Source organism: Haliotis asinina, chromosome 1, assembly GCF_037392515.1.
Source record: "Haliotis asinina isolate JCU_RB_2024 chromosome 1, JCU_Hal_asi_v2, whole genome shotgun sequence".
Classification (NCBI taxonomy): domain Eukaryota; kingdom Metazoa; phylum Mollusca; class Gastropoda; order Lepetellida; family Haliotidae; genus Haliotis; species Haliotis asinina.
The window spans coordinates 6,990,278-7,009,018 of NC_090280.1; the positions used below are offsets into that span (position 1 = coordinate 6,990,278).

Below are 18,741 nucleotides of genomic sequence, written 5' to 3' on the forward strand. Positions count from 1 at the left end.
ACCCTTCATTGTTACCTATGTTAAATCCCAGCAAGCCTCTTTTGCTGATTTATTTATGGTTTATTTCTCTATGGAAATCCAGGTTTTGATTCTAGTATCTTCCATTTGATATTTCACCTTTGTTCAGGTTTGTTGCTAATGGTCAGTATTTTCTGAATATTTGCCAACTACTTTGCCACATGATTCGCTATTTCCCACTTTTTATCGCAATAATGTCCACATAATACATCGCACTCTTTGTCTGCATCGCGCTGTTTGTCGTGTCTAATACGTACCACAAATACTGATGGATGGCGCCTTAACAACTGATCAGCTGTCACTTGTATATTCCGTTGTTTCGTTTCTTATTATGTCAATGTAGCCACAATTTTAGTGAAGTCAGATCGATGTCGTGACTCACTAAAAAAGAGATTTCAGAGTTTTACAACATGAAAAAGGAAAATGTATTGCTTGTACAAGCAATCAAAGTGTAACGTTGTGTATTATATGACAGATATTATTCAAATATTACATATTAGTATTTGTTTTCTATCTCTTGAATACTTGATTCTTTGTGGACATATGAAAGTAATTTGCTGCTCTTGTCAATCATTCTTCTGAAACTGCTTCTGACATCAGACCGTACCATGTGTATCTGTTTCTGAACATCAGACAAGGTGTAGCAGCAAACCTATGTTTCTGAACATCAGACAAGATGTTGCATCATAGAGTTGTTTCTGAACACAAGACAAGATGTTGCAGCATTCTATGTTTCTGAACACCAGGCCGTATTATAAGGTGTTGCAGCACACAGTTGTTTCTGAACACAAGACAAGATGTTGCAGCATCCTATGTTTCTGAACACCAGGCCGTATTATAAGGTGTTGCAGCACACAGTTGTTTCTGACAAATGCAGGAAAAGAACCGAAGAAGCATGATCCTGCAGTGCGACTGCGTTGTCCTAATATCAACAGTGTTCCAGATGACAGAAACTGTGTTCCGGTTTTGCGACCATAGCCTGTGCAGTTGAAGAAAGAAGCACGCTGAAGAAAGAAGCACGCTATAGTCTTCATTCTTAATCTACAAAACAGTGAAAAGCAGACATGCATTAATTCACTACATGAAAGACAGTAATCACATATATGTGCACTTTTCTTATTCAGTCAGCTACACTATAACTTATCTCCAGGCACACGTTCCTTAACACGTCTTACTGACCTCGGAGTTTATATTTGTGAACCCGTGGCTCCCGTATCACCCGAGATCTTTAAGCTCTAAGGATTTTGTGGGAAAAGCTTGTTTCTCCTAACAAGTAAAATGCCTTGAAGAGTAATTTGAACTTAATTTTAAAGTTCGTTCTGTAACGCCTTGAAAGCCTGCCACTGTCCTCTGACGATGCCATTCTTATATAATGGGAAATGTGACTACAGAGTGGTACATTGCGTTCAGGTGTTGATATGCATGTAAAAAGGCAGCATCTGACCATCTAACTGCATGTTGGTGACGGGGGGAAATTGCAAAGCTTGGACTTGTCGTCCCAAACTGAACCTGACGGGCAGGTTCTTTGAAAGGCCCCATTAACTGAGCACTCTATGTAATGATCACAGCCCCCGGTACAGGAGTGGAAACTACCTTGTAAACCAGCACACTCCGACACACAGGAATCTGAAATAAAATATTATCTGTATGTAGTTTCAGCAGTAATTATACATAACAGAGGTATTACATCATGTGTACTTGTACATGACAGGTTTATTCGGCAGAGTTATTTCTTCTATTGTAAAGAAAAATGGCATACTGATTCACACTGGTATTGACTGTACAATGACGTCAAGCGGAGATGTCGTAGTCATATTAATGCTCATCTGAATTACTAAATTACTTGATAACTAAAATAATATTCATCATCTGTCTGTCGGCCTTTAAAACCATACAAACGGACGCACTCACTTTCAACTGTGTTTGTACACGCATCAGAATAACTGATAATTTTAAAAGATCTACTGTGGGTTGCTTACTTGCTCCTGTGGGTCCTGCAGTAGTTGCTACAGTGGTAGGTGTTGCAGTAGTTGTCACTGTGGTAGGTGCTGCAGTGGTTGTCACAGTGGTAGTAGTTGTCACTGTGGTAGGTGCTGCAGTAGTTGTCACTGTGGTAGGTGTTGCAGTGGTTGTCACAGTGGTAGTAGTTGTCACTGTGGTAGGTGCTGCAGTAGTTGTAACTGTGGTAGGTGCTTCAGTGCTTGTCACAGTGGTAGTACTTGTCATTGAGGTAGGTGCTGCAGTAGTTGTTATAGTGGTAGGTGTTGCAGTAGTTGTCACTATTGTAGACGCTGCAGTGGTTGTCACTGTGGTAGGTGCTGCAGTAGTTGTTATAATGGTAGGTGTTGCAGTAGTTGTCACTATTGTAGACGCTGCAGTGGTTGTCACAGTGGTAGTAGTTGTCACTGTGGTAGGTGCTGCAGTAGTTGTCACTGTGGTAGGTGTTGCAGTGGTTGTCACAGTGGTAGTAGTTGTCACTGTGGTAGGTGCTGCAGTAGTTGTAACTGTGGTAGGTGCTTCAGTGCTTGTCACAGTGGTAGTACTTGTCATTGAGGTAGGTGCTGCAGTAGTTGTTATAGTGGTAGGTGTTGCAGTAGTTGTCACTATTGTAGACGCTGCAGTGGTTGTCACTGTGGTAGGTGCTGCAGTAGTTGTTATAATGGTAGGTGTTGCAGTAGTTGTCACTATTGTAGACGCTGCAGTGGTTGTCACAGTGGTAGTAGTTGTCACTGTGGTAGGTGCTGCAGTAGTTGTCACTGTGGTAGGTGTTGCAGTGGTTGTCACAGTGGTAGTAGTTGTCACTGTGGTAGGTGCTGCAGTAGTTGTAACTGTGGTAGGTGCTTCAGTGCTTGTCACAGTGGTAGTACTTGTCATTGAGGTAGGTGCTGCAGTAGTTGTTATAATGGTAGGTGTTGCAGTAGTTGTCACTATTGTAGACGCTGCAGTGGTTGTCACTGTGGTAGGTGCTGCAGTAGTTGTAACTGTGGTAGGTGTTGCAGTAGTTGTCACTATTGTAGACGCTGCAGTGGTTGTCACTGTGGTAGGTGCTGCAGTGGTTGTCACTGTGGTAGGTGCTGCAGACGTTGTTACTGTGGTGGGTGCTACAGTAGTTGTCACAATGGTAGTAGTTGTCACTGTGGTAGGTACTGCAGTGGTTGTCACTGTGGTAGGTGATGCAGACGTTGTCACCGTGGTAGGGGCTGCAGTAGTTGTCACTGTGGTAGGTGCTACAGTAGTTGTCACAATGGTAGTAGTTGTCACTGTGGTAGGTGCTGCAGAGGGTGTTACTGCGGTAGGTGCTGCAATGGTTGTCATTGCGGTAGGTGCTGCAGAGGTTGTCACTGTGGTAGGTGCTGCAGAGGTTGTCACTGTGGTAGGTGCTACAGTAGTTTGCACTGTGGTAGGTGTTGCAGTGGTTGTCACTGTGGTAGGTGCTGCAGTAGTTGTCACTGTGGTAGGGGCTTCAGTTGTTTGTACTGTGGTAGGTGTTGCAGTGCTTGTCACAGTGGTAGTAGCTGTCACTGTGGTAGGGACTGCAGTAGTTTGCACTGTGGTAGGTTTTGCAGTGGTTGTCACAGTGGTTGTAGTTGTCACTGTGGTAGGTGCTGCAGTAGTTGTCACTGTGGTAGGGGCTGCAGTTGTTTGTACTGTGGTAGGTGTTGCAGTGCTTGTCGCAGTGGTAGTAGTTGTCTCTGTGGTAGGGACTGCAGTAGTTGTCACAATGGTAGTTGCTGTCACTGTGGTAGGTGCTGCAGTGGTTGTCACTGTGGTAGGTGTTGCAGAGGCTGTTACTGTGGTAGGTGCTGCAATGGTTGTCACTGTGGTAGGTGCTGCAGAGTTTGTTACTGTGGTAGGTGCTGTAGAGGTTGTCACTCTGGTAGGTGCTGCAGAGGATGTCATTGTGGTAAGTGCTGCAGTAGTTTGTACTTTGGTAGGTGTTACAGTGGTTGTCACTGTGGTAGGTGTTGCAGAGGCTGTTACTGTGGTAGGTGCTGCAATGGTTGTCACTGTGGTAGGTGCTGCAGAGGTTGTTACTGTGGTAGGTGCTGCAGAGGTTGTCACTCTGGTAGGTGCTGCAGAGGATGTCATTGTGGTAAGTGCTGCAGTAATTGTCACTGTGGCAGGGGCTGCAGTTGTTTGTACTGTGGTAGGTGTTGCAGTGCTTGTCACAGTGGTGGTAGCTGTCACTGTGGTAGGGGCTGCAGTAGTTGTCACAGTGGTAGGTGTTGCAGTAGTTGTCACAGTGGTTGTAGTTGTCACTGTGGTAGGTGCTGCAGTAGTTGTTACTGTGGTAGGTGCTGAAGTGGTTTTGTCAGTTGCTGTTTTAGCTGCAGCTTCTGGTATGTCAGTTGAGAGTGTACCTGCAGACGAAAAAGCAGTTGTGTTCAAAAGTCTTTCATTTCCGTATGGGAACGCTGTCTCAGAATCAACAGTAAAACTGTCAGAACTTCATTGAAGTGGCGGATCACCCACCGGCAAGATGTCCAATGGTCACCACGTTAAGATGGGCCTCATCTTCGACACATGCACCACTCAGGCCATCCCGTGACATTGGCGTATGCACCACAATAAAGCCCGCGGCCTCGAAACACGCCATTTCGAAACACGACAACGCCGTTCCGCCATACACATTTTGACCTATCGTCACTGATAAAACCATAAAAAGACGGTGACAGTCAAGGTCGACCGTGGTGCAGGACTGTTGTTTTGACAGACGAGCCCATTTCTAGCATTTCCAGTAGTGATCAACGTGTCTACAGAGTTGTGCCCATGCCGGTGTCATGGAAACGAAGTGCTTGTATCAGAGGCATGGAATTATGGTTATTATAATAATAGCGAATCATGGCCGAGGAATTATTATTGTGGTTATAATATTTAGATCTAGGAATGATGTTATAAATAATAAGTGATCAAGGTGTTCTAATAGTATATTTAGAATGGGAAATAATAGATAAAGGCCGGTGAGGTAGAAAACATATACAATGTAGGAGAGGTAGGTAATCGGCTGCGGAGGAAATAAGCATGAAAGTAGGTCGTCAGAACTTAGTGGGGGCAAGTCGAGATGACTTATAGATTAGGTAAAGGGATAGGGACGGTACTATCAAGATGGAGCAACTTGTCCGGGGACCTCGGCAGCAGTTCGTAGTATTCCACAGGACATATATGGTTAGGAGGTAGAAACTCTGAGTTCTTGGAATCCACCTCGCAGCTTTACAAATATGGTATTGGGGGTACGGAATAAGGATGAGAGAGTGAACAAGTATGCAGGGTTAAGGGTTTTGACCAATGGGCAAAAAGAAGAGGGTGTTGGCTGTGACGTAGGGACCCAGCTTTAAGCGGTAACTAAGCCCAGGGTCGGGAGTCTGGTGCGCTCCAACTCTTGGTGTTTGGTCACAAGGAATCGTCGGAAAACTATCTTAAAAGGCACCAGTATTTGGCTTAAGACGGAAGCCTTGCGGTCGAAGTCTTAGAGAGTGACCATAGAGTGGGTTGTCCAGCAACACAGTTTCAAATAAACTATTGAACGAAGATCATCGTCTTGTGGTTGCTGGAGGAACTACGGTAAAGCTCCAAGGGCCCCCGGGTACTGACATTGTATATCTCGCACATCCCCTATCGTCAGGACCGAAGTACGGGGGTAAACCGTAGTTCGGGTAAGGGCCCGTCCATCGCAGGTACGGGATTCGACCAGGTAAACGTCATCTATCTGGCAGCTAACAGACCTGATTCCACACCTTGGAGACTTGTGGGGTGGTTAGGACAAGTGCACAACAGGGAACCAATGTAGTTGGTGTTCGGAGCAACGTTACAATGAAGGGGCTACATAGATCAGATTTCTGTGGTGACTGATTTGGGTCATCGCTATCTCGCCTTTGAATTCAGAGGCGAGAAAGCGATACCACGAGACAAGAAAGCGATATTACTAGACGAGAAAGCGACAACACGCGAGGAGAAAGCGACAGCACGAGACGAGAAAGTGAGTTCACCCCATTTGTAATGTCCACCGCTGTAATATTGCTGGAACTCACTGTTAAAATGATGTTGTTTTAGGATGAGGATTGAACTGAAATGTGGGTAATGTCGCTTTTCTCGCTTTACCGCTTTCTCGTCTCGTGTTATCGTTTTCTCATCTCCTGCAATCGCTTTCTCGTCTCGTGTTATCACTTTATCGGCATATAATATCGCTTTCTCGTCTCGAGATATCGCTTTCTCTCTTTTTCGCCCACGAATAATGACCATCATTCAACATAACATTGAGGTTAGATTAAAGCTTAGTTTCGGAATCTATATAATGTTGATAGTAACAAACAAACCCACTTTAACTGAAAAGGAGCCCCAGGGAGACCAGAGATCCTGACCTGAGGAAATTTAGACTTGCTTCATTTATGGCTTTAGCACTGCAGAGAAGGCTAGGCAGAATAGGGAGAATAATGTGGTTCAGGGACTGTGGGACAGGCTACATTGAGGTATAACTTTGTCCTGTCACAACGTCGGTGCTAAAAAGAACATTAGCCCCACTGTTAGTAGTTGAGAAAGCATGTGGCCTCTGGTGACGCACAGGATCGTGGGCCTTACGTGGTTAACGCCATTGTGTCTACACTAACGATGTTATCCTTAAAGAAACCACATCGTAGGTGTAGATAACCTTCTCAATGACTTTTGCTTACCTTCATACAGACACAGGTAGCCACTGGCTGCATCAGTTGGTACACACATCTCATCAACACCGCATGGTCGTCTGATGCAAGGGTGGCCAATGTTCTGTGAAGGCAATATACATCTTGGTAATTCTCCATTACAGAGGACAGACTGGAATACATCCAGAATATTAATGACTTTATTTCATTTATGTGACCATGTTTTATCGGGTATAAAACAAGCATTTCAAGCAAAAGCAGTCACAAAATATTCCAAATTCAACGGCATTTCACTATGAACAGGGAAGTGGCCATATTTAAACCACCTGATGTGCATACAAATGTGAATGCTGCACTGTATCAAGATGTAGTATCAATATGAGACGTTTCCCGTTTACGTAATGCCAACTTCAGTATATGTTGTTCCACAGACGATCACGCACATAATATCCTATGCATATTTTGTTCTTACTAAATGAAATTTGTTTCGTACTTTGGCAACGCTCATCAGATCAATCAGTACACGACTGTTAGAACACAATTATTACGTTGGACCTAAATGTCCTGGTTCAGCGAGTGCTGTGCTGTGCTGAAGTACTGCTTCAGAGACAGGCGTTGTCTGTAAAACGAGTAGCATTTAACATCAGACAATGTCTTGTGTTGTCCCATTACAAGCATCATGAAACATGTACGAGTCTCTTCTTAAGATACGGGGAACGCCTCACAACACGGGAGCGGCATCAGTAGTGTCCCAGATTTATGTTAGCGACCTCAGAGCGGAAGATTACGGGTTTCATACCCGGCCTCGTCATACCAAAAGAGGTTACAATATGGTTCTTGTTAGTTCCTGCCTTGTGCCTGACATTAATCGGTACAAGAAGGACTGGTCAACTCGGAGTCAGTATAATGTGTCTGAGTGGGGCATTCATGCTTAACTGCTGCATGGTATCTCAGTGAGCTAGCACTATAAAACCAACTTAAGTTTGAGCTAGTACAAGCAGCCATACATACACGCGCATGCACATCGTCGTAGGAGTGAAATACTAGTATTCTTAAGTGCGACCTTAAGCCCCACCTCACCTCATCTCACCTCACCTCAACTCACCTCAACTCACCTCACCTCACCTGCAACATGACGAATCGGAAAAAGACTCTCCGATGGCATACAACACACCCACACCAAATGTGCGTGTGGCGGAAGGCGACTCTCTGTTTCTTTCATAGATATCAGACATCTGGGCATGATAACCCAAGAACACATCATGTTGAAAGACTGGTTGTCAAAATAGGATCGTTGGAGGACTACCTGTTCCCCTTATGAGAATTAATGAAAGGAAGACCTATTATAAAATTGTTCTGTCCTAATTATAATGTGCAGTGATACAGTTTTTTTCATACAGGTCAAAATGTCATCAACTATTCCAGAACCAAGTCATTCTTCTTGGATGATTAAGAAAACAATTGATGTGGCAATACGTTTGTATTTCAGTTATAAATATTTAAGCTGAAGTTGAAATACGAATTGTCGTAATGATTTGATATTAATGTAATCTGCTCAATATGAACATTTACTCACTCACTCATTCACTCAATCAGTACAGGAATCATATCAGGAAACAGGACATTCATTCTGTGAGTGTGTTGCTCTGTTTAAAGGAATAACTCTTGGAAGATATGTGCCACATTTGGAATTATCTCTATCCTTTAATATGTAGTGTTAGCACTATAGGGACGTCATGGGCGGTGGAGCCATTCCTGTTGTCAAGTCATATTGTTTTAGGTCGATGAAATCAGCATACGAGGTGTCGGGTCCAAGTTCTAGTGCCGATATTCACAGCACGCCGGATTAAAGTGCTCCCGTTTTCGAGCGCTTCCACTGTATATATGGACTTTATCACAAATATTTTCTTAACTTTGCTTCATAAAAGATACCTTTGCGCTCCATTTAAATCACTTAGGAGCATAAAGCGTCATGATATTTAAAGAAAATTATTAACAGAAAATGGTAATGTATGGATGGACAGTGCGATACATCCCTCCTGGAGGTAAACCGTTCAGATGGGTTTGTCTACAGATGTTTTACGCCACACTAAGCAGTATTCCAGCTATTTGACGTCGGTGTGTAAATAATCGAGCCTGGACCAGACAATCCAGTGATCGACATAATCAAAATCGATCTACGCAAATGGGATATGTCAAGCACGTCGGCGAGTCTGACCTTCGTTCTCGACAGTCGCCTTTTACGACAAGCATGGCTCGCTGAAGACCAATTCTAACCAGGGCCTCAGGAGAGAAACATGTACTAGTAACTGACAGATGGCATGAAGTTACATGATCACAAGCGATACATATTTCAAATCCCGAACTATGAATGGTCTTTTTTTATAATATAAGTTCCAATTTAATTATTGCATTTTTAAAAGAATGAGATTTGTTAAATGATTTTAGATAGGTAAATATTTTATTATTGGAGGTATGAATTCGTATCTGTACTTGTTAGTGTCTGTAACCTCGAAGTGCTTCAAAGTATTGTAAAATGATTGTCCTCCTGAGTTCGCAGGTCCACAGTAAATTCACACTTCCCAAGTTTTTAGCTGCAGAATAGATATCGGTTTAATGTATGGCTAGATTTCCTAAATTACAAACAGCTGAGGGGATGATGTAAATCCAGCTAGGGTTCATGCAGGAAGCATATGTACTGCAAGTCCCCACTGTTCCTAGTATGGTGATCTACCTCCAGTTGTTGGTGATGTATAGTCGGTATTTTATGTTGTTTTGTCCAAATAGTGCTGCTAGTTGGAACTTTCCACACTAGGTTTATTTGTAGCTGTGATGTTTTAGTTGTTTTACTGTCCTTTGGTGACAGGTTTTGTATAACACATTCATATTTCATTTAAATCAAACATGTTGTCGTCACGATATGGCTGAAATATTGCCGACATGACGTTAAATATTAACTCTCTCACTCACTCACTCACTCACTCACTCATAAAGTTACATACCATATCAGGTGGAACCTGAGCGTCCGAATACAGATGCTGACTACTGACGACGAAAAAGGCTGGTGAAATGGCGCTCCTGTCCTTGGTGAACTGACACAGGCGTCTTTCTGTAGACCAGGTGTAGGCTCTGCAGGAAGTAGAGTACCAACACAGAGATTGACACAATGTGACGCTGGGGACGCGAGTTTCTGTGAAGACTCCAGACAAGAGTTGTTCCGAGAAGACCTGTCCACATCCTCTGTCAGCCACTACCAGTATTAACGGAATGACCCAAACCATTCTAAAAACACTGACCAATGTACAAAAAGAAAAAGATAGTTATGGTAGTTATCTGCTACTGTGTTCCAGCCAGTGTCAGTCTCCGCCGTCGGTGACTTAGTGACTGTAAGGCAAGCTAATCAATGATGACACTTGCTAAAGACTTCACCGGCAGTGATGCGAAATCCAGTCGGCGGTAAAACAGGTAAGTGTCTGAGACTTGCTGGTTACAATATCTGAGTAGAATGTTCAGTAAACAATGACCAAAATGCGTTCTTGCTTGTTACGCCCGACTTAATCGATTGTATTGGCACGAGGAATTCCATTCCAGACGTTGGTACAAAACTTAGATCAGATAATCTCATCTTTTATGAATTTTACCATCACATTTCGGTATTTGCCAACAGAAAATCCTTTCCATTACTGTATTGTATTCTAAGTGCTAAATATTTTACTTTAGTTTATATACCTCCCGGCAGTCAAGGCCAAATGCCAGGAAGCGTTCTTGTTTTTCAGGAAAGAAATGCAAAGTAACAGCCCAGTTGCAACACACACACATTATACATTTGTAATTTGTTTGCAAACGATGGTCCTTGGTCGGTGTTTGCTGTCGGAAATTACTTGTTTCTGTTTTTTACCTGCAAGTTACAATTTGTGCAATTTATTTTACAATAGAACCGAACAACAATATCCTGTGCAGGTCTTGACTTTGGTAGAAAATACTAATATGTGGGTTCGCATACACATGCTGTTTGTGTTTTGTATGTGTGATTGTGTTCGCACCAACAAGATATTTTAAGTTTGTCACTCTCTTTTAAATATATATTAACTTTATGCGTTCCTTCGTGCTGTTTCAAAAGAAAACACTGACCACAGCCATGTGGTAAAGTCATTAATAAAGCTGGATTATTAAACCTTCACTTTCAACATGTCTATATGATGCATCTTCTACACGGTATCAGACACATGAGTGATAAATGTGATAGATTCTAGGAAGAACGAGGGTGGTGCTCACCATCCACAACTGATGACTGCCTACTAATCACTGTCCATAGACAGATGACTGCCAACTCATAACTGTTCCCATGCAGTTGGCTGCCTATTGATCGCCGTTCCCAGGCAGGTGATTCCATATTGATCACTGTGCAGAGACAGATGACTGCCAACTGATAACTGTTCCCAGGCAGATGACTGCCTATGTATCATTGTACCTTGATTGTAAGTCGCAATGCGGTCGTGTCCTTCTTCGGTGTCGCCCCAGATGCGAGAAACGACACAAGAAGGGTTACGCTACTATCTAATGGAGGAGATAGGGTACGTCAAGTCGGAAATGATTAACTGTCGATATAACACACTATAATAAACAAAATATGTTTTATTCATTTCGTAAATTAAACCTCGTGACTAAAATAGTACATGTCTTCGTGTTAATCTCATTTACTTCAATACCACCTGAATTACAACGGCAATGAAAGACGCCCATTTTATGCCACCCTCTCCACCTCATGAAATTGTACGTAGACTGGTCCAATTAAAAGTGACCACACTTATTTGATCGTTAGATACACTGTTGATTAACAAAGCTGACATTTATATTCTTGAAAAAAGTAGGGGAACTGTACGTTCAATGTACGATTATCGAAATTGGGAGATATATGGGACTGAATCGATGTTGACACAATAATAATAATGTTTTAAGAATGCATCAGCACATGGAGTTCAAAGCAAAGCTGTTCCTTCAGTAATCCCGCTTCTTAGGTGACTCTCGTATGACGTGAAAATTTCAGGTTTACAATTTCCAGTCAGTAGTGTGTGATTTGACCCTTACAGATTATTGGAAAAATGGTCTACAACGATTTATCGACCTACCTGAAAAACGTCAAGATTCATAATGACACCCCATGCACGTGTAGGAGGGTCGCACGTTGTTCACGTGCTTTCCAGGCATTGTGTAGTGCGGTGACAACGTAAAATGATGCTGCATACACAAGATGAATGTCACTTCAGGCTTCAAAGGTCAAGTTCCCCTACTTTGGTTTGATGAGTATATATACCTGGCAGAATTATGCATGCCCTGAAACATTCAAACGCAGTTGAATAACTTTGCAAATGCCAAGAGGGCCTCGATGATGAAACAGTGGCAGCGGCACTAGAATCGACTCGTTGGCGATCAGACCTATTCTACATGGCCGAGTAGGACCTTTGTATGCTCCTGGAGTCTGTTTGTTTTTAAACTAGATTCCGGCATGGGGTAGCAGGAAGCAGTGATTTGTATTACACGTGTGGTAACTAGGCATTCTTGGCGGTATGTTTCCATCATTTTTGACAACAGATTCGAATTGATTGACCGATTGATTCGTGGGATTCCTGTGGGCCTTGTGCGATTTTAAGGATGACACCAGATAAAAAAAGATAAGATTTCAGCATTTTCAATTGTTTTGAGATGCCTCGGCTTGTGTCAGTGGGCTTTCTTGGGCTGCATTCGTAATTTAGAGCTTTTTCATGATTAATGATTAGTGTATGGTGTTTTGCTCATTTAGAGGAGAATGATATTATCATTCGGTGTTAGATGCGTTGTAAATAATGTGGAAAACTGTATTTATGAAATAAGAGCTGTTTGCTTTTATTCCTGTGACAGTCTAGCGAAGAGGAAGTAACTAACACATAACTTCCTTTTGGTTTGTTTACATAATGTTAAACGTTGCTCACCCCTGAAGAGGTGCTTTCAGTTTCTCAGTTGCTTTCGATAATATTTGACCCAGCCATTACTTCCCACGGGCCATTCTTATCAATATGAGCAAAGCGGGACTGTGGAGGGGCGATCGTTGGACAAGATGGAGCCTGATCAGAGTTAGCGCTGTATCTCTTTTCCAGTGGAAGAGTTATTCAGTTAACGCTCGGAGTGATGGGATTGGTGTCTTTTGGAAGATCAATATCCAGAAACAAGTGTCACTAACTGACTCGCTGGCTGAATAATAATCTTCAAACTTGGAATATTTTAACCCACGAATGCTAGAGATTTGCAGAGTTGTTCATTTGTCAATAAAGATCTTAGAAAGGTATTATTTTCTTTAGTCACTTTACCATTGTCTGATCACACATGATTATGTGCCATGTAATTGTATTCATCATCTTTGAATAATTCTTTCAAGAATTTGTCGTCTTCGAAGATTCCATTAAAATCCCAGAAAAAGAAAATTGAAATGGTTGTCTGCTTCTATTAGGCAATTCCATGTAGCGAAAGAAGTACCGTATACGTACCAACGTATATATTCCGGCTGGGGATGGCAGGATGACTAACCGTGCTGTTTTAGGTATGTCGAACACAGATCGCGATAAACAATCACTAGTGCTTTCCAATCACTGTCAACTGACAGATGACTGCATACTGACCGCTACCCACCGACAGATGGCTGCCTGCTGATCACATTCACCAACACAGGACTGCCTATTGATCACTGTCCACCGACAGATGACTGCCTATTGATCACTGTCCACCGACAGATGACTACCCACTGATCACTGCCCACCGACAGATGACTGCCAAGTGATCACTGCCTATCGACAGATGACTGCCCATTGATCACTGCCCACCGACAGATGACTGCCAAGTGATCACTACCCACCGACAGATGAATGTCCATAGATCACTGCCCACAGACAGATGACTGACCATTGATCACTGTCCACAGACAGATGACTGCCCATTGATCACTGTCCACTGACAGTTGACTGCCTACTGACTCTGTCTATCAACAGAAAACTACCTACTGATCACTGTAAGCTGAAGTAACTGGATTGTTTTTACAACACACAAATGAAATCGTTTGTTTTCATTTTTTATTTTTCATACAGTTATGCGCAGAAGACAATACACAAATAGGGTATTCCATTCCAAATCGATATTCAAGCTGTTTATGACTGGATTGTCAGTTTCAGGCTCAGTTATTTACTCCAGTATGTACAGATGGAATATAAACAAACAACACAACACCACGCAAATGGGTCTGTCTGCAGTGTACATGTAAACACAGATCGCCTCTAACTTGTCTTATTGAGAAGCTAGTTCTCAACCAAGGCAGACTTAACCAAAGTAAGTGTAAGCCAGGTAACAGCTCAAAGAGCAAGACGATAAATGTATGACACACAACACCGTAGGTCCTCTTGGTTCTCTATGGTCATGTGTAGGTAATTCCTGACATATACGTGGTGTCTACACAAACATAGTTTTACACCTTCTGATCTTGCCTTTGATACTGACCTGCAACGGTGGTTGACTATATAGCAACAAGTAGAAGTGACTCCTTGGACTAAAACAACGTGTTCCACTTTTTGTCAGGAGGACTGAGAAGGCCTCAAGCGAAAAATAGTTCGGCTGTAGGAAGATCGTGCAATTTGTGAAATGAAGCGAAGGAACGTTGTTGGCATCGACGTCACCCTTTCTGTCAGTTGAAAGAACAATTCCTAGGTACCAGTTGTCCGGCTAAGGGCTGCTCTGTGAAGATGCATTGCGATATTGTCATGTTGTCCTACATATCATGTAATTTTTATATTATGATTTATATTTAAGCTTTCAAATCCATGCTTACTGAGTTGACAGTCATTTTCAATACTTTAGACAAGCCTGTCTGCTCGTAACTATTAGAGCCCCGAGCATGTTCTGAGTGGCGAAGGTCAGCACTCACGAGGGGCATGCATGATGAGACATATCACACTGCCTACACCCACGGTTCAGCAGTTAGTAGAACTAGAGTAAGAGGAGATAGTTTTCTTTCAGTTATAAATGGATGAAAATTACCAACGCCAATGGCTGCGATCGACTGAACGACCTTTCGTATACGTACCACTGTCAAGAATAGCACATGAGAGTCGAGTGAGTGAGTTAACATTTAACGCCACACGTGAGAGTCGACGGACAATTATTGGATGTGTATATGTTGCAGTTAAACACTGCTGTCTCTAGTTTTAATACTAATCGCAAGATGATAACATTTACAGTTCGTAACCCCAAACTCCTTGTGATAAGTACTCAGGCAGAATGAAACCCACCTACCATCAATTGCTGCGTTCCTCCGTTTGTCTGGTTTGGCATACGTATTTCCATCATCCATACCATCTTGTCCACAGAACTCTGCCACTGTCTTTGGCTGTTTCTGAATCTCAGTGTATACGTCACACTCCTGCCCTGCAATGGTACTGTGAACAATGCATAGCCGAGACATTCACTGACCTTGAGAGTACAGTTTTATGATATTGGGTAATGTTCTTTTTTTATTTATTCAGCATAAGCTTTCTTGAAGCAAAGATATATATTTAACAATGTTCAGACATATTTTTCCTGTTTACGCGCCATTGCGCAACAAAGCTTGGAAGCTAAGGGTTCTTCAATTCAATAACGATTATTTATCTTTGGCTTTGGGATAACTGTCTCAAAGGTAACAACTTCATTTAATGCATCTAAAATAAGTTTTCCAAATGTCACTTTTGGCTATGCTACTTAGACGTCACACAACACTGCTCTGAACTACAAAACTGACAGACCAGATTTCGGAGTGTGGACTCCGTATTCCTCGTCACAGGAGCAATACATGGGGTTGTCCTCCATCACTGTAACGTGAATAAGAGACGAATAAAACCAGTGACCATAGGAGACGTCTTCTAGCTCTCCTTGGAAGGTCTTTGCGGTTTGGATCTATTGATGAACTATTATTGTTGTTTTTGTATCAGAGAAATGTGAACCCATTTTGACAGGACGGGATACTGGAGTGAAGGAGAGTTATAATTATATCACAACGACTAGTGTTTCCCTGTTCGTTGACCTTATCAGGGTAAAACTATACGATTCCATATAATATGCGTGGGTACAAAAGACTTTAGAATTTATTTAAGATTAGAGCTTGAAGATTAAGGTTATTGTTGGTTGTTGTCGAGCCCATCTCCATTGCACCTGTAAGTGATATACAGTGGAAGCTGTCTAAACAGGAACTCACTGGGACTGAAGAAATAATCTGGTTTAGACAATGTACTGGATTGTAGAGCTGATGATAAATGTGCAAGCCACGGATGCGACAGAAATGTTTATGCCTGATAGGAGAGATGTCCTTTTTCACAACTTCCACTGTATAAACTCCTCGATCTGGGCAGTCGGTCTACTCCACGTATTTACTTTACCTATGGTGTGAAGAGACTCAAACAATGGCATCTTTCACTGATCTAATGTACAATAAGCGACGTGGATACGACCAAATTGTAAGTAAAAAATCAGTATCTTCAGGTATATTCTTAAAAGCGGTGTAGCACCATACTCACTCACTGACATAGAAGCGCAATTGATTGTTCTAATGGCGACAAATACTAGCAGAAGGTAAGGGTAAAATCCATACTCACTCACCGACCTCAAAGTGCAATTAATTGTTCTTAATATGACAAATACTTTCAGAAGGCCCGTGTAAAACAGCGCGTCTATACTACATACTAAACGTATGACTGACTCGTTGTTTACTCATTGAACGATTAAACGACGAAACAGAGACTTACAGACCGTGGTTAGACACAAAATGTACAGACACTTGGATATGCCTGTTATATAATCTGTCAACAAATAAAACATCAATAGTCCACTTCATTATATTTCAACTCACACCATCCCCTGTCACCACTCTGTAACCACCTTTCTTTCGTATTTTGTGACTTTACGTTCTATTTCGTTAAAAGGACTGTGCCAGCTAAATGAGGGCGGTCTGTGTATAATCCAATGGGGAACATGCTAACCATCTGTAAGCTTACACGCCAGATACTTCACTTACCTACAGACTCATCTGATCCTTGGTCCCTGTGGAACAGATCAACAGCACAATGCACACCATAGTTAACGAATCACCTCCACAGTAAACACATGGAACGTGGGAACCTATTAAAAGACCTTTGAAGCTATATAAAACTGACAATTTGTTTGAGCATAACAGTCTTAACAAGCAAATGTTAGTTTTAATTAGAGTATCTAAATTTTCATCACGAAGTACACAATACGAACTGCTACTTACTTCACAGTCTGTACTGATGTCCGCCCACCTGAATCGTGAAATGAGAAACAATCACTGACTACAGTGAGGAATGGCATACTAAGTTTTAAACGCCTCCTTCAATCTATAATACACTATCTACTAAGACGTATTACTTGAAATAGGTATTGCTACCAAACGTACAGGAGCCACACGATGTACATCCAGGAGAATAGATGAACCTACTCTACATACTATCATCAGCGTTCCTTGTCCTCCTGCGTCTGAGGAGGACACACATTGTAATAACTAGTAGCATCACACCGCCACCAGCGACTCCACTTATCAGCCGAGGTGTGTCTACGTCTTGGATATCTTGACCCGTGCCATCAGCATCTGTTGGTCAGATAAGATATACAGTATATGTGTTTGATGCATCTGGGTATAAAGAACATATAATCCTAATATCATAATATCACTTCGTCAAGGAATCGAAAATTTTGCAGGAGTGTGCGTAGATCGTGTTTAGGTATGTACATCGTACGTGTTACATACAACTGTAACAATAAACTCACCATGCGACACATGAAACCCAATGTACTGACTTTGAAATCGGCCTTCTGATCGAATGACAACACAGAACCAATCGGCCTCAAAACTGGTATCGACCTCTTGTATCCTGAGCTTGAACTGACCACCTTCACAATCCTTTTGTTTCACAGATAGACGAGGCAACGTGTGATTTCTCAATCCACATCTGCCACTGTAGTACTGCACCTCTGCCGTTTTACCTCGCTGGGTTCTGTACCATTCCACGTGAACAGTGCCTTGTGAAGCAGTTATGCGACACACGAAAGTTATATTTCGACCTGCTGTTACCGTTCTGTTTGTACCGTGACTGGGTGGGGAAAACGATGTTAACTTTTGATCCGCATCGAAGATGATTTCTGAAGGATAGAAATTAAATTCCGGTCCATTATTGCACATGAACCATTGTCAACAGCCGTTATGACGTCTATTCACGTCATGACGCCTACAACTAGCTTACTGACTTTAAGACTGAAACAGCGTTGACAGATCCAGGTGGGATGTCTTGATATAATAACACTTAAACATGGCCACACGTACCGTACAGTTGCTAAATATCGATCACATGAGTGTCGGATCTATACTCGATTATTATACAATTCACCGTCACACAGTTTGAATTTTGCGTGGTTGTTGACATACAAATAACATAACTTATAGGATAACAAAATAGGATGTCATGTAAAATCATCTTCTCCGACTCTATCTGTGCAATTTTCTTTTCGCGCACCATCTCTTTATCTGCTAGCCCTACACACCAGAAAATGTATTCAAAATGAGCACCATCGCATAGGTTCTAAACACTAAGATACTATACATCTCATATAACTGGAAGAACTGAATTTTTATACCCACCCTGCTGTTCTGTCAAGCCATGGATGTACAGTGACATAACTAGCCAGTACCACAAAGCCCCGTGTTTGTCAAGTCCCATGGTGTGAAATACGTGTGTACATGTGACGGTAGGATGTAGCAGTACAGTGCATCTTCATCACTGAATGAGTTCCGATCGCCAGCTTCCTTCCGTTTTGAACCGTTACTGGGCGACCACGTCTGACTTTATGTGAAAATTACATCATCCTTCCCGTGTAAGGATGAATCTGCTGTGACACATTCACTGTGTAGATTTCACGGAAATGTGCTGTAGATGACCTGACGACACCAGAACAGCAAATGAGGTCTTGGGATTGATGCTGGTCAGTAATGCACCGTACATAGTTTATGACTACTGGCGAT

The 18,741-nt window shown here is 42.3% G+C and overlaps 2 protein-coding genes across 2 annotated transcripts; both read right to left on the minus strand.

The window, feature by feature from the left end:
- Positions 1-1,465: 1,465 nt before the first annotated feature.
- LOC137281729 (uncharacterized) lies at positions 1,466-9,937 on the minus strand. The gene is made up of 5 exons (XM_067813346.1): positions 9,659-9,937; positions 6,687-6,780; positions 2,957-3,290; positions 1,998-2,236; positions 1,466-1,644 (listed from the first exon to the last, which is right to left on the minus strand). Exons 1-5 carry the CDS (start codon positions 9,935-9,937, stop codon positions 1,466-1,468), a joined length of 1,125 nt encoding a protein of 374 aa, XP_067669447.1.
- Positions 9,938-13,739: 3,802 nt separating this feature from the next.
- LOC137281806 (uncharacterized) lies at positions 13,740-18,457 on the minus strand. The gene is made up of 8 exons (XM_067813465.1): positions 18,361-18,457; positions 17,493-17,864; positions 17,173-17,313; positions 16,960-16,987; positions 16,723-16,748; positions 15,458-15,523; positions 14,970-15,101; positions 13,740-14,411 (listed from the first exon to the last, which is right to left on the minus strand). The coding sequence occupies exons 1-8, from the start codon at positions 18,437-18,439 to the stop codon at positions 14,362-14,364; spliced, it is 894 nt and encodes a 297-aa protein (XP_067669566.1). The 5' UTR covers positions 18,440-18,457; the 3' UTR covers positions 13,740-14,361.
- Positions 18,458-18,741: the final 284 nt, after the last annotated feature.

Coding starts and splice junctions, on each gene's coding strand:
- LOC137281729 (XM_067813346.1), bottom strand. CDS start 9,937: ATGGTTTGGGTCATTCCGTTAATACTGGTAGTGGCTGACAGAGGATGT. Junction 2,237..2,956: donor ACAGTGACAACCACTGCAGC/GTCTACAATAGT, acceptor CTCAATGACAAG/TACTACCACTGTGACAAGCA. Junction 1,645..1,997: donor TGCAGGACCCACAGGAGCAA/GTAAGCAACCCA, acceptor ATTTTATTTCAG/ATTCCTGTGTGTCGGAGTGT.
- LOC137281806 (XM_067813465.1), bottom strand. CDS start 18,439: ATGGGACTTGACAAACACGGGGCTTTGTGGTACTGGCTAGTTATGTCA. Junction 17,865..18,360: donor TGGCTTGACAGAACAGCAGG/GTGGGTATAAAA, acceptor TCTATCCTTCAG/AAATCATCTTCGATGCGGAT. Junction 15,102..15,457: donor AGTCCACACTCCGAAATCTG/GTCTGTCAGTTT, acceptor GTACCATTGCAG/GGCAGGAGTGTGACGTATAC.